Raw genomic sequence first — 25,160 nt, 5'->3', positions numbered from 1 at the left:
GAGGGTTGGTAAGTACATACCCCACTGGTCACACTTCAAAGTGTTCAATATGTAAGTATAAGTTTTTTCCCTTTTTTCAAAAAATATATTAATGTAATTAAAAAGTATTAGTCCATTACTTTTTTCCTTTGTTATACTGTAATATTTATTTTTTTTACTGGCATGATTATATATATGAAGTTCAATAAAAGAAAATTTTCACTGTCTGCATTTCTTTTCTGGCCATTATTATTATTTGTTTCATTTCATGATTATTACTAAAAATAATTTTGTCGTATAGAGGAGGGGGGTGTTAAAAATGATCTGCTTCGGGTGTCAAATATGCTAGGTATGCCACTGGTACAGAGATGTCCAAAATTAAATGAAACAGCACCATAATATGGTACAACGTGCTGCAGCCAGAATGTTAACTGGGGCTGATTACAGGGACCATACAACTCCCCTGTTAAAAAAGCTCCACTGGCTGCCAGTTTGTTTCCGGACACAATTCAAAGTGCTGCTGCTGACCTATAAAGCCCTATACGGCTTGGGTCCAGGCTATTTGTCAGATCGCATCGCCCTCTATGTGCCTGCCCGGACCCTGAGATCTTCAGGAGAGGCCCTTCTTTCAATACCTACATCCACACAAATACAACTAGTGGGAATACGAGATAGGGCCTTCTCGGTGGTGGCCCCTAGGCTTTGGAATTCCCTCCCTAGGGAGATAAGAATGACCCCTTCCCTGTAGTCCTTTCGCCGACAGTTAAAAACTTTATTATTTCAGCAAGTCTTTGATTCCGAAGGCGGCCAAGGATAGGCCCAAAAGGATGTTATATTGTTCTTGCCAGTTTATTTTTTAATTATTCTGATTTTATTATTGTTTTTTAATTATTAGAAACAGTTTAATGCTATTTTAAACTAGAGTTCATTTTTAAATTATATCTGTTTATACTTATTCATTTATGTATTATATGCTTTTTTTTTTTGACAGGTTTTTAATTGTATGTGTCTTTTATCTGGAAGCTGCCGTGAGTTCCAATTTGGAAAAATGGTGGGGTATAAATAAAGTTAATAATAATAATAATAATAATAATAATAATAATAACTGGAAAATAACATGTATACCCAAAAAAAGAAGAGGAAGAAATCCTGCATTTTTATTAATGCTAACTTCAGAAAAACACTGTTAAGTGTACATACATCAAGCTTTCAATGCAGGTGGTGGGAATGACTGCAATGGAAGAGGCATTTTATCTTCTTTTACAATCACTCTTCCTTTCCACCTTGCAATGTATACATACACAGCTAACTTTGTGGGCATCAGCTGCATGCTGCAGCAGGTTAGTGAGATTGAGGGTTGACCATGCAATCGCCTCTACAACCCCTGCCTCTCAGCTAAGTGGCTTGCATTTTGAGAATAACTGTAAGGGAAGGAGTTGTTTTATTCCCCTCTACTCTAGCCTGCAAGTAAATTGAAATACTGCCCCTGCAAATTAAATTTACTGAACCGGCGCCTTGGAAGCATGCCATTTATATCCCAAATAGATTTGTTCATCACTTTATACTTACGCTGTTTTTTGTTTTTCTTCAAGTAAATTAATGGCTACCTTTGAACCCAAATGGCACCACAGAAGATGCAAGAAACCCAGAGGTGATTCAGGGGCCACGTTGCTTTTCTTCTAATCCTCTTTTCTAGTGGATGGCTGGAAATTCATAGGCTATCAGGGGAGCCACAAACACATAGGAACCTTGTGCTGCAAATGTAAAAGTAACAATAGGGAGGTGGTTTCCTGGCAAATATGCCAGAAGCAGCTGGCTCAATCTCACATTCCAAAACCAAGACTGCAACTCTGCTAGTGTTGCTACAGCTGAACCTGGCCCACAGAATCAAGCTGTTGCTTATCCTACAGTGTATCTCTGCTGATGTGAGTGTATGGTTATGCACACCTATTCACATATACAAAACCTTCTCTGTCTGCTGTTTCATGCATCTAATGGAGAAGGCTGGATGTAGCCTCCAAAAGCCACTGCTGTAGTAAACTGGTAAATCAAAATGCCACATTACTTCCCATTTCTTATTTCCTCCCATATTATTTTCAGATTAGCAACACCGAATACTATGCGCCATATAATCCAAATTACAAAATCAAAAATCAAAAGTAGTACTTCTATTATACATAACTTAATCTTATCTATAGTTGAGATGCAGTCCGTAATATTCCTGACAACATCTTTCATAACTTAGTCATGGTAGTTATGGGCAAGTGTGCAAGAGAGTGGTGGCCAGACTGGTTCAGACGTTCTTGGTGGAGATTGGCTATCTAGATCCATTTTGGTTTGGCTTCAGGTTCCAGGTCAAGACTGAAATGGCACTGGTTGCACCGACAAACAATTTTCTCAGGGAGAAACAGGGGGAATGTGGCCTTGTTTACTAATTTAAGGCATTTATATAATGCTTTTCAGGCAGAGCTCACAAAGTGGTTTACATAAGATTATTACAAGTACCATTTTAAAAAATGTAACAATAAAACGGAAAAGACAACTTCACTGTTTAAGAAGACGCTATTACTACTTCTTCTCACTCCCCTCAGGGCAAGATGGCTCTGCTGCAGATGCCCTTGTGATGACAGTTGGGGGAAGGAGGGAGGGGCCACTACAGGAGCCGGATGGTGACAATTTCTCAGCTTCATTCTTCTCTCCCCTTACGGCAAGATGATCAATCTATCGATCTAACTAACTAACTAACTAACTAACGCTCCCTGCAAGTTCAGAAGCAGTATGCTTCTAAATACCAGCTGCTGGGTAATAACAGCAGGAGAGAGTGATTACTTTCATGTCCTGCCTGTGGGCTTTCCAAGAGGCATCTGATTGGCCACTGTGGGAAACAGGATGCTGGACTAAAGAGGCCTTTGCTTTGAATGTTGGGAAATCAAGACTGGCCACAGGTCTCTGTAGCTTTCCTCTGTGTGTTTGAAGATGTGTATCTCAGCCTCATACTTTACATGTAGACATAGGCAAAACTTCACTGCTGTATGAAGTGTGAACTGGCTCTAAGAAAAATCACAGTAAATATTTTCTCCTAGTAAATTAACAGTGGCTTGCTACTACATGACCAACAGCAGAAGGTGACAAGCATCCAAAAGCAAAAGGAGAAAAAAAGGGGGGACACCCCAAAATGCTTGAAAAAAATGTTTATTTTAACAAAAGCCCAATGCGTTTCAGTCAGTCAGTAATTTGGCCTTTGTCAGGGGATGAACTGATCTAAAATATTATTTTCTAGCAAATCTGCTCAAAATGATAAATGACCACAAAGAAGAATTCACTGAGCGTGCTCATCACTACTGAGCAGCAGAAAAGCACTGGGGTTTTGTTAAACATTTTTTCAAGCATTTTGGGGTCCCCCTTTTTCTTCTTTTGCTACTACATGAGCTACTACATGATTCATGTCTTTCCCTTCCCTCCTCCCCCCAATTGGGAGATTCACTTACTCTGAGTCACTTACTTCCTGGTTCAAGGTGAACCATAGTCTGCTGTACATCTGAAAATGGAAACTATGGTTTGTGCATGCCCTCCAAGCCAGAAGAGAGAGGGTAAACCCACACATAGTTTGCCACTTTGGCTCAAACCAGGAAATAAACAAGTGAATCAGAGGGGATGAGGGAGGGGAAACACACAGGCTTGAAATCTCTCAAGAACCACCGAAGGTTAAGTAACAGAGGACAAAAAGGCTCTCCTGTCAACTCTGAACATGCATAAGGCATGCTAAATCTAGAATATTAGTTCTGGTATATGAGTGTTGCAATTTTCTATGTATCTTTAATCATTATAAACTCTTCATCAAGTTAGGATCTTCTGCAAGGTCACACACGCAAAACTTAGCCACATGCCTTTAATGTGGTTTGGAATTATCTAACTCTTATGTCAGTTTCTGTTTGTAAGGGGGAGTAACAGCATTAGCAACTCCTGGTTATATCTTTTATAAACATGCAGATGTGGATTATTAAAGATTAATGCATTTCAGGATTGGTGTCGGCATTCCGTTTGTCTCCTGCCAAAACCAATGCAGTTCTTCATTAGTCAGTGACAACCCACATCACCCTGTTGTGGAACAAAAATCAAAGGTACAAGTGTAAATTCAGAATAAGTGATGAAACTGATTACTAAGAAACTTAAGGCTGTAATCAATCAACACATTGCAATAATTTGAGTCCACTGATATCTGGGGATAAAAAAGAAATCACCTACAAGGATGGTTTGTTATTATTTGCATACATCCTTATAAACATGATTATCAATGACCTCTAAAGTTTTTTTTAAAAAACCTCCACTTCTAACCTATGCAAATATAACAATTAAAAGGAAATTGTAATATTAAAAGGCAATTCATAAATCCATAAATAATAATAATAATTCTGGTTTTGAACTGATTTCCAAAAATACTGCTGTACCATAGAAAACAATAGGAGGGGCTTAGAAACCTCTCCTGCACATATAGATTTTTTTCAGTGACTTTGCCCAGGTTCCATGGTGGACACTTATGTCTTCTATGAATAGACATTGTCTTCCTTGAGCAGACTACACAATAGCCATAGTTCTTACACTTTCATAGAAGTGGCAGTAACAATATATAAAGAGCCTGTTGTAGTTGAGTGTCAGTCCAGCACCTGCATTTGGAGTTCCACAGCTGTTTTCTTCTGTTCCCTGCCAATGACAGAGGAGGGAAGGGGAGATTTGTATCACAGTTTAAGTTACTTTTGCTCCATGGGCTTGTGTGGAAGGACGATAGGGCAGACAGGGCTCTACTGGGCCCTTAAGCTATATAAAAGCAGTGACAGTCCATAGTAGTTCAGAAAATAAAACGCAAGTCAGGGTACGATTTATAAGAAATTTTGCCAAGGAATACAGCCCTACAGCTAACAACAACAAAAATTAGTTGACAAAGTGGGAGCAGACTAAGTGAATTGCCATGTAAATGCATCCATCATTTCTTATATTGCAACATCTGATGGCAGGGGAAAGATAATTTTCCATTTATGTTGCATTCACATCAATATATTATGATCAAAACACATGAAATGAAAGGGGGAATGTAAATTGTTTCATCTGTAAGACCACAAACCAGACAAGTATAAAACTCATATTTTCATAATGTAATAATCAAAAATATAGTATTTTTCATGAATGTCACAGTTATGAATGAGTGATGGGATGAAAATTATTATCACAGTAAAGGAACAGATTATAAACATTTTCAAATTAAAAGAAAATTCTAACTGGCAATATGAATTTAGCAACAGATGTTACAGGTAAATAACACTTTATGACTAATTTGGGCCAGAATAATTTGTCAGTTTCCTCTAATACAAGGGAATGTCTATAGTTTTAGACACATATTAAACATAGTTTTCCTAAGTATGGTTTTAATTATCTAATTACTTCTGGTAGTTTAAAATAGGGACTGGAAATAAGTTCAACACTTTTGTTAAACAATGATTCAGGGCAGCATATATCTTAAGTAAAGCATATGTACTTAACAGTAACTTAAGAAACTAAAAGTTTTAAAAAAGAGGAAACAGAAGCTACCCTTATGATCCTCAACACCTGATCTGAAGTCAGTCCTACTGGATGCTATCCTGTATGCAGTTATGTTGCTAAAGTCCCACCAAAGGCATTAAGCAGCCCATCACTGTGCAGGATTACAACTATAGAAATCAATGGGAATTACTTATCATTAAAGGTGTTCAGGATTGTGACCCAAATAATGCCTTTGTAATTTTGTAGACGGTTATTTTCTTCTAAGCTAACATGTGGGTAAATTGAAAGACAAACGCTGTAATCTAGGAATGTGACCACTTTCTCCAAAGCAGCACAACAATTGTGTGACTTACTATTATACCACACTTAACAGTGGATTAAGAACAGGCTGCTACATATGCAAGCACTGACAAATCTACCTGCCTCTTTGCTGAGGCAAATATCTATTGGCCTTGGCAAGAAAGACACACAGCAGCTTCAAGTGGGCTTATGCAGTGATTTGGCAAAGAAAAAAAACATCAGGAATTTTCTTGCAGTTTTCTGTCTTTATCAGCATCCTTACAAATAAAGCTCTCTGGGCTTGCTACATGGGTGGCGAAACAGATTGGTTCTTGTCTGACTTGCAGAAAGCTCTACAGCAGGGATAGGGAACCTGTGCCCTCCAGATGTTGCTGGACTCCAACTGTCATCATCTCTGGCCATTGGCCATGATTTCTGAGGCTGATCGAACTGGAGTCCAACAACATCTGGAGGGCCACAGGTTCCCCATTTCTGCTTTAGAGAAAGACAGAAACAGCATGAGAAACCTGTGTTTCTGTCCTTCTCCAAAGGTTCCTGCAGGTGAGAAAAGCCCCACCTCTCCTGCTAGCAAGCATGGAGGGTTCAAGGGGAAAATGCTCAATTTGCAGGCCAAAACAGAAATGCTTGCTGTTTCTGTCCTTCAGAGAAGACCCTGCCTCTTTTTCAATTCCTGTGTGCTTGCTAGAGGACTGCAGGGAATAAGTAGGGACTCCTCTCCCTTGGAGAAGTGCAGAAAGTGGGAGAAATAAGCACTGATTCTTTCTATTGCCAGCACTTTCTGCAAAGGAGAGACCTTCATAGAGGGCTTTGGAAGAGAAATTGAAAGAAATGAACCAGCATTTCTGCTGCTTTTGTACCTTATCCACACCCCTGTGCAAGTAAGACCAAACTCTACATGCATGCCAGAGGGGAGAGGATGCAACATAGGAAACTGCCTTATACCTGTTATATTTGATCTGTATGATAAAACCTGTTGCTGCTCATGAATTGCTGCTATATGTTGGGAACATATACTGAGAAGCCTGGAAACTGAATTCTCTCATTATCCTCATCACAAAGCAATGTGAACTCTCTCTCTCTCTCTCTCTGTATCCATATCTTAATTCACCATCACACATGTCTACATATTATATGCTCCCAGCCTTATGTTATTAATCTGGTTTGTAATACTAAATAGTCAGGACCAATTCTAGAAAGGAGAGTTATCTGATTCAATATGATTATAGCAGGGTTGAATTAGCAATGAGCCATATGTAAGCTTTTTTCTCTCCCAACAAGGTGCTTCCATTTTTAAAAGCTGGATCACAGGCAGAAATTTAGCAAGTGTTGCTTTCTCTATTATTTCATTTGCATGTCAGAAAAAGCACTGTACACTCAAATTATGCCTGTCATGCAACTTGTAAGGCACAGGAGCCCTGCCAGATAAAAGTTGGCAACCCCAGCAATTGACCATCTTTCCCTGCCCTTGTGTTCCCCACTATCTTAGGACTTATCCTGAGACTGCATATATATGAAGAGAATTGGCAGTAAAAGAATCTTTAAAAGGTCATCTAAGAAAAACATGTAACTACACCCAAGAAAGCCATTGCTAGGCTGAGTAAACAGCACTAGGCTAAGACTCATCACTTTGTTTTGTTATTTACAGCCTTTACAACTGCTGAGAAAAGCTTGGCAATTCATGTTTTGTGTCTGTTGCAATATCTGAATATCTGTCACCAGTTGAAACATCTGACACCAAAAGGCTATGTTTCTGTGTTCAACAAAACAAGTTGTCCCTCTTATATAGTTACTACTTCTTGCCCCTTGCTCTTCAGCAATCAAGCTCCAATGTCCAAGCATTTTTGTCCCACAAACACTACCAGAAACTCTTTAAAGTTAACATCTTTGTATAATTAGTTGCTGACCACAGAAAGCATATAAAATGTAGGCAGAGTACACTCCATCTTGTAAAGTTCATCCTGCTATTCATAGTGCCAGTGAGTCAAAAATTAACTACTATAGTTATGCGAACAAGTGAAATATTTCCCTTGCATTGCTGTGACAACACTCTGAAATTTGTAAAACTGCTGAATAATTGTTTTGAGCTTAAGCTGTGATAAAAAATAGCTATTTCAATTATATTGTGCAGTACTGGCCAATAAATGGCACGCATCACCCTTGCAAGGGTCACAGAAAGCTGTCACAGAATTTTTGACTCTGGAGGGGGCTTCAGAGTGAACTGTTTTTAAACAAAAGAGGTTTTAGAAGGGCAATCATGTCAATTTTCAGTAATGCATAATCCCTTTGTCAGAGTAGGTTAAAATAACACCAAAACTAGAACATACTCAAAAGCATAGTCTCTAATGAGTTTGTCTTTTCTTTGAAGGAAAAAACACTATCTTTAAAATTGGTTGGTTAATGTGCATATGTCTGCAATTTACTCTTTGATTTGGCAAAATGGGAATAAGCCTCAGTTTATTTTCCTAAGATTTAATAAAATCCTGTCCTCCCAATTCAATGGAGGAGTTTCTACTATTTTGGACAGTATCTCCATATCATAACCAGGGTTTGGAACAAGGTGTTTCTGTGGCTACTGGAGCACCTGGGGAACACGTAATATTAGGTCTTGGGAGCTGGCCATAAAATCATGCACTCCCAGCTTTTTGCTTTTTATATTTTTGCTTTGTTAGTAAACTGGGCCCAGGAGGCAAACCAACCTAGCATTCGCTAAATTTTCTGGCATCAGCAATGCATTTTATGTTATGCTGTGTCAGCTTCCACTCCTCAGCTATGGTTGAATTAAAGAGAGCAAGAGCAAGCCTCCTAAATGACAATCATCATCTTCTACTAGTATACTAATTAGTATACTAGTATTCTAATATACTAGGGCATATAGTATTAAAATATAGTAAAAAATTAATGAAAAGTCATAAATGAAGACAAAAACTATAAACTGTATAGAAATGTATGTCTGATCTCTCCCTTCCCTCCCCTAGGTATTTATTTATAAAGATCTTTAAAAAAAAAACAACTTAAGATACAGATAACTTTTTTTAAAAAACCCTTAGACACAAATTATTCACTGTGGTATTGTTATATGGAGGACGATTTAAGTTTGAGAAATGATTGGTTCTAAAAGTATTTTTTCTTATCCTTAATAGTAATTCTCCACACTATATTTGTTCCGCTCATGCGGAACAATTAGAACATAAGAACATAAGAGAAGCCTGCTGGATCAGGCCAGTGGCCCATCTAGTCCAGCATCCTGTTCTCACAGTGGCCAACCAGGTGCCTGGGGGAAGCCCGCAAGTAGGACCCGAGTGCAAGAACACTCTCCCCTCCTGAAGCTTCCGGCAACTGGTTTTCAGAAGCATGCTGCCTCTGACTAGGGTGGCACAGCACAGCCATCACGGCTAGTAGCCATTGATAGCCCTGTCCTCCATGAATTTGGCTAATCTTTTGAAGCCATCCAAGCTGGTGGCCATTACTGCATCTTGTGGGAGCAAATTCCATAGTTTAACTATGTGCCGAGTAAAGAAGTACTTCCTTTTGTCTGTCCTGAATCTTCCAACATTCAGCTTCTTTGAATGTCCACGAGTTCTAGTATTATGAGAGAGGGAGAAGAACTTTTCTCTATCCACTTTCTCAATGCCATGCATAATTTTATACACTTCTATCATGTCTCCTCTGACCCGCCTTTTCTCTAAACTAAAAAGCCCCAAATGCTGCAACCTTTCCTCGTAAGGGAGTTGCTCCATCCCCTTGATCATTCTGGTTGCCCTCTTCTGAACCTTTTCCAACTCTATAATATCCTTTTTGAGATGAGGTGACCAGAACTGTACACAGTATTCCAAATGCGGCCGCACCATAGATTTATACAATGGCATTATGATATCAGCTGTTTTATTTTCAATACCTTTCCTAATTATCGCTAGCATGGAATTTGCCTTTTTCACAGCTGCCGCACACTGGGTCGACATTTTCATCGTGCTGTCCACTACAACCCCGAGGTCTCTCTCCTGGTCAGTCACTGCCAGTTCAGACCCCATGAGCGTATATGTGAAATTCAGATTTTTTGCTCCAATATGCATAATTTTACACTTGTTTATATTGAATTGCATTTGCCATTTTTCCGCCCATTCACTCAGTTTGGAGAGGTCTTTTTGGAGCTCTTCGCAATCCCTTTTTGTTTTAACAACCCTGAACAATTTAGTGTCGTCAGCAAACTTGGCCACTTCACTGCTCACTCCTAATTCTAGGTCATTAATGAACAAGTTGAAAAGTACAGGTCCCAATACCGATCCTTGAGGGACTCCACTTTCTACAGCCCTCCATTGGGAGAACTGTCCGTTTATTCCTACTCTCTGCTTTCTGCTTCTTAACCAATTCCTTATCCACAAGAGGACCTCTCCTCTTATTCCATGACTGCTAAGCTTCCTGAGAAGTCTTTGGTGAGGTACCTTGTCAAAACCTTTTTGAAAGTCTAAATACACTATGTCCACTGGATCACCTCTATCTATATGCTTGTTGACACTCTCAAAGAACTCTAATAGGTTACTGAGACAGGACTTTCCCTTGCAAAAGCCATGCTGGCTCTGCTTCAGCAAGGCTTGTCCTTCTATGTGCTTAGTTAATCTAGCTTTAATAATACTTTCTACCAGTTTTCCAGGGACAGAAGTTAAGCTAACTGGCCTGTAATTTCCGGGATCCCCTCTGGATCCCTTTTTGAAGATTGGCGTTACATTTGCCACTTTCCAGTCCTCAGGCATGGAGGAGGACCCGAGGGACAAGTTACATATTTTAGTTAGCAGATCAGCAATTTCACATCTGAGTTCTTTGAGAACTCTTGGGTGGATGCCATCCGGGCCCGGTGATTTGTCAGTTTTTATATTGTCCATTAAGCCTAGAACTTCCTCTCTCGTTACCACTATTTGTCTCAGTTCCTCAGAATCCCTTCCTGCAAATGTTAGTTCAGATTCAGGGATCTGCCCTATATCTTCCACTGTGAAGACAGATGCAAAGAATTCATTTAGCTTCTCTGCAATCTCCTTATCGTTCTTTAGTACACCTTTGACTCCCTTATCATCCAAGGGTCCAATCGCCTCCCTAGATGGTCTCCTGCTTTGAATGTATTTATAGAATTTTTTGTTGTTGGTTTGTATGTTCTTAGCAATGTGCTCCTCAAATTCTTTTTTAGCATCCCTTATTGTCTTCTTGCATTTCTTTTGTCAGAGTTTGTGTTCCTTTTTATTTTCTTCATTTGGACAAGACTTCCATTTTCTGAAGGAAGACTTTTTGCCTCTAAGAGCTTCCTTGACTTTGCTCGTTAACCATGCTGGCATCTTCTTGGCCCTGGCGGTACCTTTTCTGATCTGCAGTATGTACTCCAGTTGAGTTTCTAATATAGTGTTTTTAAACAACTTCCAAGCATTTTCGAGTGATCTGACCCTCTGGACTTTGTTTTTCAGCTTTCTTTTTACCAATCCCCTCATTTTTGTGAAGTTTCCTCTTTTGAAGTCAAATGTGACTGTGTTGGATTTTCTTGGCAATTGGCCAGTTACATGTATGTTTAATTTAATAGCACTGTGGTCACTGCTCCCAATCGGTTCAACAACACTTACATCTCGCACCAGGTCCCGGTCCCCACTGAGGATTAAGTCCAGGTTGCCGTCCCTCTGGTCGGTTCCATGACCAACTGGTCTAGGGAATAGTCATTTAGAATATCTAGAAACTTTGCTTCTTTGTCATGACTGGAACACATATGCAGCCAGTCTATGTCCGGGTAGTTGAAGTCACCCATTACTACTCATCTCAAGGTCTCCCTGAGCATTTTGATCAGGGGGACGATAGATCATTCCCAGTATTAAGTCCCTCCTGGGGCATGGTATCACCACCCACAACGATTCTGTGGAGGAGTCCGCCTCTTTTGGGGTTTCCAGCTTGCTGGATTCAATGCCTTCTTTCATGTATAGAGTGACTCCGCCACCAATACGTCCTTCCCTGTCCTTCCGATATAGTTTATATCCAGGGATAACTGTATCCCACTGGTTTTCTCCATTCCACCAGGTCTCCGTTATGCTCACTATATCAATGCTCTCCTCTAAGACCAAGCACTCCAGTTCTCCCATCTTGGTTCGGAGGCTCCTAGCATTAGCGTACAGGGACTTGTAAGCAGTGTCTCTCTTCAAGTGTCTTTGGCACTTGTGGTTTGGCCTGTGGTAATTTTGCTGTTCTGAATTTATATCCTGTGCCCCTGCTCTCACAATGCCTACTTCTAGGCCTACCCCTTTTAAAATTTCATCATTTCTTTGGTTTTTATCCCAGGGGGGAGGTTTATTCCGAACAGGACCTTCCTCAGCTCCTGTCGGGTTTTCCCCCTCAGTCAGTTTAAAAGCTGCTCTGCTACCTTTTTAATTTTAAGTGCCAGCAGTCTGGTTGCAGAGAATGCATGCGATTTACCATCAGAAATATCTGTCTCGTTTTTCAGCATGCACTAGAAAGAAAGGCCTACTGAGTTAGAGAATATTCCATATCAAGGCTGTGCCAATGTATTCTCATACTCACAATGGGTGATCATGAACAATATGGGAGAGAAATAAAACAGTTAAACATTACATGGGACAAAACCAGTCCCTGGGAAGCTGGGGTAGCAGGTTAGTTGTGTGTGTCCTTTTGATGTTTCTTTAGCTGCCAATTTCATCTCAGCTGAGGAAGAAAAGAAGTAAAGGATGCTCTTATGCCAACAAGTCCTAGGAATACAACACCTTTATTTTAACAGCCTTCCCAGAAAGGAACCCCCTGCTACACTTTGGCATTGCCTAGTCATAGCTATCAGCAACACAACAGCTGCTTGTTTTACAATGACTTGCCAGAGAGAAAATGATTGAGGAAGCCAATCTATGACACATGGAGATGCTCATAGCAAGACATAGCAGGTGGGTAATACAAGAGGATTGAGGTCAGAACAAACAAAGGTAGGGTGGACAGGAAGAGATAATTCACTGAAGACAGAGAAAGAATAAAGGAGAAGAACATTTAACACAAGTTAAATTTCCTCATTCAGGGCTGCTGAGATACAGTGCAATCCCATGATCAATGCTTTTGAGATGCCCGAGTCTGGTTTGTGTAACAAACTACCAAGAACTCCTGCTGTACAACCCAGTTTTACAATGGCACAAAGCAACAATTCATCCTGTGTCTGAATTTTTCAGTACAAATTTTTGAAAATGTGACATTTGCCTATGATGGGGAACTGCAAAGCATATGCAAGTGCTGAAGGAAACATTTGAAAAACAAAACTGCAGAGGTCAGTTGAATTTTTTTTTAAGCCTACCATTTACCTGGAATACTTGCAGGAGAAATGGGACCAGATCTTGACTGGTTGCTTCCAACAGGAGAGCCCACAGGGGAAGGGGAAGGCCCTCCAGGGATACTGGAGAGATGTGGGGAGGCATGAGGGGAGAAAGGTGACTGTGCTGGGTTGCTCTGCTCTCCTTGACTGCTGGTAGAACCTGATGCACTAACTGCTGAACTCAGTGTTGCTTCAGTTCCTGTAGGCAGGTCATCAATGGAACCCGACAAATCCTGAGAAAAAAGAGGGGAGGGGGAAATTGATAAAGGAGCAGTTGGAATCAACATTCAAGATAAAATATTAGAATATCAGAAGATGTTTGAACAGTTTTCAATTTGGGACAGATGTCATGGAAACCTTGTCAGGGGCTGAAAAGAAGTGATTAAAATGTGAAACAAATATAACATTTCTGGGATTTCCCCCATCCCATCCCTTAAAAGGCATAACAATGTGTAACGCACTCCCAGATCTGTCACATTTTCCAGGAAGTCAGGGCAGTATATGTAATTTCAATTCAACTTTATTATTTCTTACTACAATATGGCTGCAAGTTGGGCCACTGATAAAGTCTCTCCCAGTGAATCACTCATTTATTATTTATTTTATTTATTTAATTACACTTCTAAACTGCCCTATAGCAACAAGCTCTCAGGGCGGTATACAGGGAGCTCTCCATGTAATACTTGGATTTCTATGACATTCACAGGTCTCCACTTGTGCATATTTTTTATGTTCTCAGTATTTAATTTTGCAGTTTATTAGATGAATATCCTGTGCCATTATTTATACTATTAAGCTACTGACATAAGGTGAGAGTTTTAGAATATGATGATGCAGTACAGTATTTTCATTTGTTTTTAAATCAGGTAGAAAAAGCAATACCCAAATCCCTTACTGAATTGGAGGTGGAACTACATTAATGCTCAGGTGTGCTGCTTACATACTACTATAGTAAATACAGTGAGCCCATTTAAAATACCCCTCAGGTTTCAAGAGTTGCGTTTTTATTTAATTATTTTCCATAACTGCAAGGTATAATATTGGAACACATAGCAAAACTGACCCAAAGCTGCTACAGATGCTACAATGAATTATGTTGTGCCAACAGAACACATTGTTATGCCATGTAGTGGATTTATGCCAGTAACATTACCACTGCACCAGTGTGCACATCACAATACCAGTAAAACAACACCACTGCAATGGGCAAAAATAGATAGTGCTTGTAATGGAAGGGGCAGAGTTGAGGCTATCCAGAAATCTATGTTGTCTAAGAAGTTGGCCCCACTCTCGAAATGACATAAATTGCACCAACAATACAGGTGGTATAAGAAAAACACTCCCATTGAATGAAGAGTCCAAGACAATCACCTTCTCATCTCCCTCTCTGCACCCCAGCCACATCAAAGGATATGATTCTGACTAATTCTGCATCTATCATATACAAAATTGAGTGGCATGGGACTATGTTAGAGAACTGTGGGTAAACAAACAAGAGCCTTGGTGATGGGAAACATGGTGACAGGGAGCCTGTTGTATGGACAAGGAATAGCCAAGGTTAACAGTAAAGTAGGAACAGCAGAAGAACAACACTTAGAAGACAAGGATACTTTTAGGTGGTCTGTTGCAGGACTCTAGAATTTTTTAACTGGCCAGGAACCTCCACTCCATTGATGCAATTGGGACTGAAAGGAGGAAGCATCTCTTACAGCAGGGGTGGGGCACTAGATCTCCCACCCTGAGGGGGTCAAGTCTGAGAGATGAGGTGAGCTGAACATTGGTGCTTCAAAGTGCCAAGCAAAGCTATTTGGAAGGAGCTTGCAAACAGTCCTGCTGGCTTTGTGTTTGGTTTTGGGGAAATGCCTTTTGCTAATTACTGTAGGTGCAGAGACTGGCTCACCTAACAGAGGGAAAACAAGCCTTTAAACTAGAGCTTGTCTTCTAGCACCCTTTTTGCCATTGTAACTTCTGCTTGGTTGCAAGGTCATGTGGCCAAACTGAAAGGAGTCTGGATCAGGGTAAGTCTCCCCTGCCCTGTCCCGCCTGTGCCACACCCTCGAAATGCCCCCTTTTCAGTCTTTGCTGAGCTGGCTTCAGCTGAACCCCAGCTGAACCATGTTGGAACACTTACACCAGGGTATCTCTGACTGAGGTAGGATGAGGGACTTCAGCTGGCATAGCCCTAGCTAAGCTTGTGCTCAACCAGTTCAGCTGGAAATCCGTCTATTCCAAACTCCCCTCATCCTGGAGGATCTTGGGTTTGTACTGCTCCCTAAGTGTTGTTTTCAGTGAAATAAAGTGCATTCTTGAATGAAGTCAAATGTATAAGAAATGCAACAGAAAGAACTGATAAAACAAGCATTGGCTGCAAATAATAAAATATGAAAACAAACTCCCTCAAGATAGGTTCACTTGTTTAAAATGAATACTGATCTTGTGCACTGTAAAAAAGAAAAGAAAGAAATCATGTGCCCTTAAGGGAAACATGTTACAATAATGCACAATTCTGCATTTAGGGTAGCCATTCCATTCAGACAGCAGTCAAGAAATTGATAACATTTTTTGAACTGCAGGTAACCTATTTTATAAGACCAAGTAATGTTTGAAAATGTTATTACGTATGTAACACAGCAAAGGATAAAATGATTTGCAGTTCAGGGATAAAGGCAATACCCAAGAGTCCACTGCAAAGCAAACAATTTATCTCTGACTCCCTCAGTGAATGTGTATGTGGAGGAAAGCTTGAAGGGAGGTGGAAGGTATATAGAGCGGCTTTTTTCTCCCCCATCAGGTTGCATTACAACTTCTCATTTCACTAATCCCCCATGGGGGTGGAGTGAGTGACAAATCCCAGGCATTTCCTCAAGTGTGTGCCTTCAAGGGATTTCCTCACAAATCTGACACAGTTCATTCATAAAATCAAAAGGGGCAGACGTGATGGCATTCTGTGTCAAGAGCTATATTGTGTCCAAAAAATGTGTGAGTGTGTGTGGAGCAAGCACAGCTTTAAAATGCTTTATGCTCTTTTTCAAGCTAACCCGACCTCTCCAGTATATCATTCTCCCTACCCCACCCCAAAAGGAGGATTTCCTTCCCACACTGGATAAAAGATACAATGATGACTTGCAGATCATTTAACTTCTTATTCAAGGCTATTAGTACAACAACGTTTTGCTAAGGGGAAAAAAACCCTCAGCTCTCCTCACAAGTGAATAAATAAATTTATCCACATAGCTATAATGATAAAAGGTACATATGTTTCATGCTACCTTGCACAAGATAAATTCCCCACATGGTAGCAATTTCTGTGTGAAACCTATGTGGAGTCAATTGCATAAGATACACATGTATGTCCAACTTATTACATGTATGTGGCAAGAAACTATTACAAAACATAGGTACACAGTTGATTATTAGAGACATGTGCATTTGTCACATATGAAGACCCACACATAGGAATCTCACCATATCCTAGATATGTACTTTAGGTAAGAAACATCATTTCAGTGTAGGAAACTTAACAAGTGGCATATAGCAGCACTGACATCTTTCTCTTTCTCACACACATGTGCACACGCACACACACAGACCATAATAAAAATAGAAAAAACACAAATCAGCCAGACTTGTTTGCCTCTTTTTCTTATGCAGCCTATCATAATTAGTTGTATTTTAAAAGTGATTTTTTGCCTCTATTTTTTTCAAGATATGTGATTTTTAAAAAGCAGACATTCTATTCTTGCTTCTCATACTCTATGCATATCAGCTTTAGAAATACCACCACCTAGTCAAGTTACATTTAAAAGTAGAGATACTAATAGCAAGAGTAACAATTCTTTCATGTTGATAATGTTAATAGTAATCGACCAGGTGAACGAGCATAGCAAATTCTGCAATGAGGGGTATCTGCTTTTAAGTTTGTGCCAATATATGTATTAGCCCCTTTGTGTGCATGATTCACTAGAAAAGACTATAATGCTGGGAAAAACAAGGGAGTAGAAAAAGAGGAAGGCCAAACAAGAGATGGATTGATTCCATAAAGAAAGCCACAAACCCGAACTTACAAGATCTGAACAGAGTGGTTCACGACAGATACTATTGGAGGTCGCTGATTCATAGGGTCGTCATAAGTCGTAATTGATTTGAAGGCACATAACAACAACATGTGCATACATAATTTCTAAATCAATAGTATATCTATTTGTCATAAGCATATTTAACCATAACTGAGTGCAAAGTTACTGTTGAGAAAGATGCTAATAAGAGAAACAACTTAAACAGTAAGCTACTCCACAGTAGCTTAAACAGGGATCCTTGTTAATGAAGAAGCTCTGTAACTAATACTTCTCTAGAGGACAATTTAGTCAGCAGGGCACCAACTCAATTCTTCTTTTATAAGTACAATCAGATCTACAATGCCTGTAAAGAACAAAGAGACCTTACTTACTGCATCTCATTCAAACCAAGACACCTTCAAGCAACAGTGCTTCTATCTATCTTTTTGGAAAGTTGGCAGGTTGGGTAATTGCAGGGAACCTTTAAAGGGAAGAAAGCCCCCATACATCCCCAAAGGCATGCCTGAAGATTCTGCCTCATTCTCAGAGGATGCATTTGTTAAGCCACTGATTTCTTCGAAATAAGAACAGCTGACTATCATTAACATAAATATATTCTTCTATATTGGCTTGTTTCACGTATACAGTGCATTTCTTGTTATTTTAATACTTTGTTTAGGTTTAAGAATTTCGGACCCAAGTATTTTGGGGGTGGGTGGGATATATCTATATCTATAGATAGATAGATATAGCTACCCAAACATTAGTTTTAACCCAAAGCTGTGTCAACCTATGCTTTATGTTATTTAGTCATACCTTGTTGTTGTTGTTGTTATGTGCCTTCAAGTCGACTATGACTTATGGCGACCCTTTGAATCAGCGACCTCCAAGAGCATCTGTCGTGAACCACGCTGTTCAGATCTTTTAAGTTCAGGCCTGTGGCTTCCTTTATGCAATCAATCCATCTCTTGTTTGGCCTTCCTCTTTTTCTACTCCCTTCTGTTTCCCCCAGCATTATTATCTTTTCTAATTAATCATGTCTTCTCATGATGTGTCCAAAGTATGATAGCCTCAGTTTCATCATTTTAGCTTCTAGTGATAGTTGTGGTTTAATTTGTTCTAACACCCAATTATTGGTCTTTTTCGTAGTCCATGGCATGCACAAAGCTCTCCTCCAGCACCACATTTCAAATGAGTTGATGTTTCTCTTATCTGCTTTTTTCACTGTCCAACTTTCACATCCATACATAGAGATCGGAAATACCATGGTCTGAATGATCCTGACTTTAGTGTTCAGTGATACTTCTTTGCATTTGAGGACCTTTTCTAGTTCTCTCGCACCTGCGCTCCCCAGTCCTAGCCTTCTTCTGATTTCTTGACTATTATCTCCATTTTGGTTAATAACTGTGCCAAGGTAACAATAATCCTTGACAAGTTCAATGTCCTCATTGTCAACTTTAAAGTTACATAAATCTTCTGTTGTCATTACTTTAGTGTTTTTGACGTTCAGCTGTAGTCCTGCTTTTGTGCTTTCCTCTTTAACTTTCATCAGCATTTGTTTCAAATCATTACTGCTTTCCGCTAGTAGTATGGTATCGTCTGCTTATCTTAAATTATTGATATTTCTCCCTCCAATTTTCACACCTCCTTCATCTTGGTCCAATCCTGCTTTCCATATGATATGTTCTGCGTATAGATTAAATAAATGGGGTGATAAAATACACCCCTGTCTCACACCCTTTCTGATGGGGAACCAATCGGTTTCTCCATATTCTGTCCTTACAATAGCCTCTTGACCAGAGTATAGGTTGCACATCAGGACAAGCAGATGCTGTGGCACACCCATTTCTTTTAAAGCATTCCATAGTTTTCATGATCTACACAGTCAGAGGCTTTGCTGTAATCTATAAAGCACAGTGATCTTCTTCTGAAATTCCTTGGTCCGTTCCATTATCCAGTGTATGTTTGCGATATGATCTCTGGTGCCTCTTCCCTTTCTAAATCCAGCTTGGACATCTGGCATTTCTCGCTCCGTATATAGTAAGAGCCTTTGTTGTAGAATCTTGAGCATTACTTTACTTGCATGGGATATTAAGGCCATAGTTCGACAATTACTTTATTCCCTGAGATCCCCTTTCTTTGGAATTGGGATGTATATTGAACGCTTCCAGTCTGTGGGCCGTTGTTTAGTTTTCCATATTTCTTGACAGATTTTTGTCAAAATTTGGACAGATTCAGTCTCAGTAGCTTGTAGCAACTCTATTGGTATGCCACCTGTTCCTGGTCATTTATTTCTTCCAAGTATTTTAAGAGCAGCTTTCACCTCGCATTCTAAAATTTCTGGTTCTTCATCATATGGTTCCTCCGTGAATGAATCTGTCATCCATGCATCTCTTTTATAGAATTCTTCAGTGTATTGCTTCCATCTTCCTTTTATTTCATCTCGGTCAGTCAGTGTGTTTCCACTGCTGACTATTCAACATTTATTTATTTGTTGAATTTCTATACCGCCCGACTAGCATAGCTCTCTGGGCGGTGTACAACAGGGAATATAAATATACACAATAAAATCCAATAAATCAGTGCAAGGGACATGTATATAAAAATCTACAAATCTAAGATCAATTACAACATATTTAAAACTAAAAACTAAAAAACTACTAAACTAAAATGCCTGAGAAAAGAGGAAGGTTTTAACTTGGCGCCGAAAAGATAACAATGTCGGCGCCAAGCACACCTCATCGGGAAGACTATTCCACAGTTTGGGGGCCACCACTGAGAAGGCCCTAGTTCTTGTTACCGTCCTCTGAGCCTCCCTATGAGTTGGAACTCAGAGGAGGGCCTTCGATGTTGAACGTAGTGTACGGGCAGGTTCATATCGGGAGAGGCGTTCCAGCAGGTATTGCGGTCCCGCACCGTATAAGGCTTTACATCCCTACTCGTAGTTTATATTTCCCTTTCATTTCTCTAATCTTTTGGAATAGGGCTCTTGTTCTACCCTCTTTCTTGTCCTCTTCTATTTCTATACAGTAACTATTGTAATAGTTCTCTTTGTCCCTACGTATTAGTAGCTGTATTGTTGTATTTAGGGTTCTGCCTATGTTTCTGTCTCCTTTTGCTTTTGCTTTCCTTCTCTCTTTAACCTTTTGAAGAGTTTCTTCAGTCATCCATTGGGGTCTTTCTCTCTTTTTAACTACAGGTATTGTCTTTTTGCATTCTTCTCTGATAACATCTCTGACTTCATTCCATAGTTCTTCTGGTTCTGTCAACTAAGTTTAAAACCTCAAACTTGTTCCTTATTTGATCGTTATATGCTTCTGGGATGTTATTTAAATTGTATTTTGGCATTATGATTGCTTTGTTCTTTTTTAGCTTTACCCTGATTTTTGATATGACCAGTTCATGATCTGTACTGCAGTCTGCTCCTGGTCTTGTTTTCGCAGAAAATATGGAACTCCATCTTCTGCTACCAATTATATAATCAATTTGATTCCTATATTGACCATTTGGTGATGTCCACATGTACAGTCGTCTTTTCAGTTGCTCAAAAAATGTGTTCGCGAGAAACAAATTATTGGCTTCACAGAATTCAGTAAGTCTTTCTCCTGTTTCATTTCTGTCTCCTAGGCCACATTTCCCCACAATTCCTAATTCTTTTCTGTTCCCTACTTTTCCATTCCAGTCCCCCATGATTATCAGCACATCTTGTTTTGGTGTGTGATCAATTTCTTCCAGTACTTCTGCGTAAAATCTCTCCAATTCCTCCTTCTGCATTTGCCGATGGAGCATAGACTTGGATGATGGTTATGTTAATAGGTTTTCTGGTTATTTTCACTGATATCACTAACTCAGAACTTGCGTTATAGCTCCTAAGTGCTTTTGCTGTATCACTTCTCACCAAGCAACCCCGTTTCTTCTTAATTTCTCATTTCCTGCATAAAATATTTTGTAGTTGCCTGATTGAAAATGTCCCATTCCTGTCCATTTTAATTCACTCACGCCAAGTATACATATTAAAACATCATTACAATAACAATTCACAACCACTTCAATACAAATTCATTACTAGCTAGACAGTATTAATCACAAACACCAATGCAATGTCAGCTGATCTTTTTATCAGTTGTTGATACATGAGGAGGATAGATAGGATAAACAAAACTTTCCAATGCAATCAGAGATTAATAAACCCGACTAAATTTTAGATATTAATAAATAAAATTAGGAACAGATGAATATAAAAACATCTCAAGCATTATTCAAATAAAATATCAGCAAGCATCAGCATAAAAGGTTAAAACCACATTTCTTTAGTATCCTGTTTCTGACATACTGAGGAAACATGCTCACTTGCTTCGTAATTGTTGCTCCATGATAGAAATGTTGCCTGAACATTTTCCCCTAACCCCTTGACGGGTCTTGTTAGGATAAAGGGATTAGGTTTGTACAAGTGTGGCATAGTTCCTGTTGTAGTCCTGACCTCTCTTAATGTTAGTTGCCTTGCGACTTTATAAGCTCATATATTAAATTGCCAAATTATTCACTGAAAAGAACACAACAAATACCAAGAATGACAAAAATGGATTTCACTAATTTTTTACCAACTAACTATTTTGAATAGTGCTTTTCAAATTTAAAGTGTGTTGAAGCAACAGGTGAGACTTCTGAATTAAGCAAAGGAGTAAATGAAAATGAAAAGCTATGCAAAATCTGAAGCAATCATGTCAATCTGCTAGGAGCTGAACCACTGCCAGTTAGCGGGCCTCAGGGCTCCATAGGATTTCTCAGCATAGTGCCAAACTACAGCAATATTGTTATGGTTAGAGTGGAATTTCTCACAAGAGCTAACAGAGGCAGAAGGTCATAAATAAACACAGCAGGATTGCCTTGTCAGTTCTCATTATTAGCACTGCAGGCACTGGCTTTTCTATGGGCTGCTTGCAGGTTCATTTAAAGTGTAAGTGCTCCTCCTCAGAATTTCACTTGCTCATAAATAAATAAAGCATTTCTTAGCCTGGAAATGAAAGTGCATGCATGTGTGAATGGGTGGGCAGATGTCCTTTTGCACATATATACACAGTCCAAATAAAGCTGGATTTTAGGCAAACACTAAACCAGAACTGTAACATTATTTCACTGAGGACATCATTATAGCTCACAAGCCTCTTGGCAGACTTCAGCCATAATGAACAAGAAGCTGTACTTTCTTACTACAGTAATGGTCATCAGAATTATATCTGAGCAAAAAATGAAGCTGAGCTCCTAAACTGATCCTGACATCCGTTATAATACCAGGAAATCACAGCTGTATGATCATTAATACAATTATAAAATGACATTTAGTATTCACTTATTTTTGTTGCAGAGAAAGATAACAGCAGTAGTTGATAGGAGGGGATGGAAGAAAAAGAAGGCCTACAATGTTAGAAACCATACATCTAGATATTGATGAAAGTGCGCAGAACACTAAAGGCTTTGCATGGACAATGATTTTGTACAGCAACATTGGTGTATCTCCACCATTTTAAACTCTAGAAAGAAGTGTTAAATTTACATGATGAACCGTCACAGCAGATATGAGTTGTTGAAATAACTGTTGTGGTGCACTGTAAAGTCTTACATATATCTTCTGTGGCAATAAGTCACAGAAGGTGTTCCACGACTAGCGCTACCAATTTTATTCTCAGGTGTTAATCACTACATTGTTAGCATAGACAACAAGCAACTGTAGCTTCCAGATGATACACATATTCACTGATAGGGAAAAATCCTTGCAGTTTAAGAATATATCTATAGCCAACAGATATTTCTATCAAACTTTAAAAAGCAAGGAAATTGGGCAGCTCTAGTGAATGCACCAGGGTAGCAGGAGACCTGACCTCCTCTCTGAGATATTGTACTGCCCTACAAATTGGTCAAAATGCAAACACCATTTGGGTTGGTCTTTCACAGTCCAATCCACTTCCTGTGTAGTGTGGAAGAATTTGGTATCATGTGCCTCTCAGCATATGTGGTGGCAACACCTGCAATCAGCCCAAAAAACAGAAACAAGACATATGCTCTGTTGATCTTGTTTTAGCAGGGAGGAAGTAACAATATTAAAACAATTGATATAGTTCAGACAGTAACTTTAAATATGTTTGAGGGAGGGATGGGATGAAGGAAGGGGGAGGGAAGGGGCAAAAGGGAGGTGATGAGAGGGAGGAGGAGGGGAGGGCAGGTTTGATCATTTGCATGCTTACTAAGTTCAATGGCATTTACTCCCATGCAATCATGCTTGAAAATGAAACGGACTGCCGTCAAGTCGATTCTGACTTATGGCAACCCTGTGAATAGGGTTTTCATGGTAAGTGGTATTCAGAGGGGGTTTACCATTGCCTTCCTCTGAGGCTGAGAGGCAGTTAATAGCTCAAGATCACCCAGTGAGCTTCATGGCTGTGTGGGGATTTATTTATTTATTACATTTATATACATTAGGGCCCTGCTTTTCGGCATTCCGCTAATACGGCGCCAGCAGGGCGATCAGCTGGAGGGAAAGATCAGCTATAGAGAGCTACAGCTGATCTCCTCTTCTGGAGTGATCAGACTCCCGCGCTCGAGCTGATCGTGCTGGAGGAGGGGAAGATCAGCTGTAGTGCGCTGCAGGTGATCTTCTCCTCTGGCACGATCAGCGGGTTAGGTTCCAGCCCCCCGTGCTACATCTGATCCACTTTTGGGCAGTTTTTGCTTTTCGGCGCAAGTCTGGAACCTAACCTGCCATATGAGTGGGGCCCTACTGTACCACCTCATAGCTGAAGCTCTCTGGGAGGTTTACAGCAATTAAAAACATTAAAAACAAATATACAAATTTAAAAACACATTTTAAAAAAAACAATTTAAAAACTCATGCTAAAATGCCTGGGAGAAGAGGAAAGTCTTGACCTGGCGCCAGAGATAACAGTGTGAGCACCAAGCGCACCTCATCAGGAGGATCATTCCATCGTTTGGGGGCCACCACTGAGAAGGCCCTCTCCCTTGTTGCCAGACTCCCAGCTTCCCTCCGAGTAGGCACCCAGAGGAGGGCCTTGGATGTTGAGCGTAGTGTACGGGTGGGTTCGTGTCGGGAGAGGCGTTCCATCAGGTATTGTGGTCCCAAACTGTGTAAGGATTTATAGGTCAAAACCAGCACCTTGAATCGAGCTCGGAAACCTACAGGCAGCCAATGCAAGCAGGCCAGAATCGGTTTTATATGTTCGAACCGTCTGGTCCCTGTTACCAATCTGGCCACTGCATTTTGCACAAGCTGCAGTTGCCGAACCGTCTTCAAAGGCAGCCCCACGTAGAGCGCTTTGCAGTAATCTAACTTGGAGGTTACCAGAGCATGGACAACTGAAGCCAGGTTATCCCTGTCCAGATAGGGGCATAGCTGGGCCACCAACCAAAGTTGGTAGAAGACACTCTGTGCCACTGAGGCTACCTGAGCCTCAAGTGATAGAGATGGTTCAAGGAGAACCCCTAAGCTACGAACCTGCTCCTTCAGGGGGAGTGCAACCCCATCCAGGACAGGTTGGACATCCACCATCTGGTCAGAAGAACCACTCACTAACCGCATCTCAGTCTTGTCTGGATTCAGTTTATTAGCCCTCATCCAGTCCATTGTCGCAGCCAGGCACCGGTTCAGCTCATTGACAGCCTCACCTGAAGAAGATGAAAAGGAGAAATAGAGCTGTGTGTCATCAGCATACTGATGGCAACACACTCCAATGCTCCGGATGACCACACCCAGTGGTTTCATGTAGATGTTGAACAGCATGGGGGACAGAACTGACCCCTGCAGAACCCCATACTGGAGAGTCCAGGGTGCCAAGCAATGTTCCCCAAGCACCACTTTCTGGAGCTGACCCACCAAGTAGGAGTGGAACCACCACCATGCAGTGCCTCCCACTCCCAACTCAGCCAGGCTTCCCAGAAGGATATCATGG

General features: G+C 40.2%; 1 protein-coding gene across 14 annotated transcripts in view; it reads right to left on the bottom strand.

Moving 5' to 3' along the window:
• ARID1B (AT-rich interaction domain 1B) overlaps nucleotides 1-25,160 on the bottom strand; it is a 620,767-nt gene that overhangs the window by 184,206 nt on the left and 411,401 nt on the right. For all 14 annotated transcript variants that reach the window (XM_061624213.1, XM_061624203.1, XM_061624204.1 and 11 more), the window contains one exon: nucleotides 13,134-13,377. In XM_061624213.1, the coding sequence (XP_061480197.1) occupies nucleotides 13,134-13,377 (244 nt within the window). The remainder of the gene's footprint in view (nucleotides 1-13,133; nucleotides 13,378-25,160) is intronic.

The sequence above is a fragment of the Rhineura floridana genome, chromosome 4 (genome assembly GCF_030035675.1).
Source record: "Rhineura floridana isolate rRhiFlo1 chromosome 4, rRhiFlo1.hap2, whole genome shotgun sequence".
Classification (NCBI taxonomy): domain Eukaryota; kingdom Metazoa; phylum Chordata; class Lepidosauria; order Squamata; family Rhineuridae; genus Rhineura; species Rhineura floridana.
This window is presented reverse-complemented; position numbering and strand designations above follow the sequence as displayed.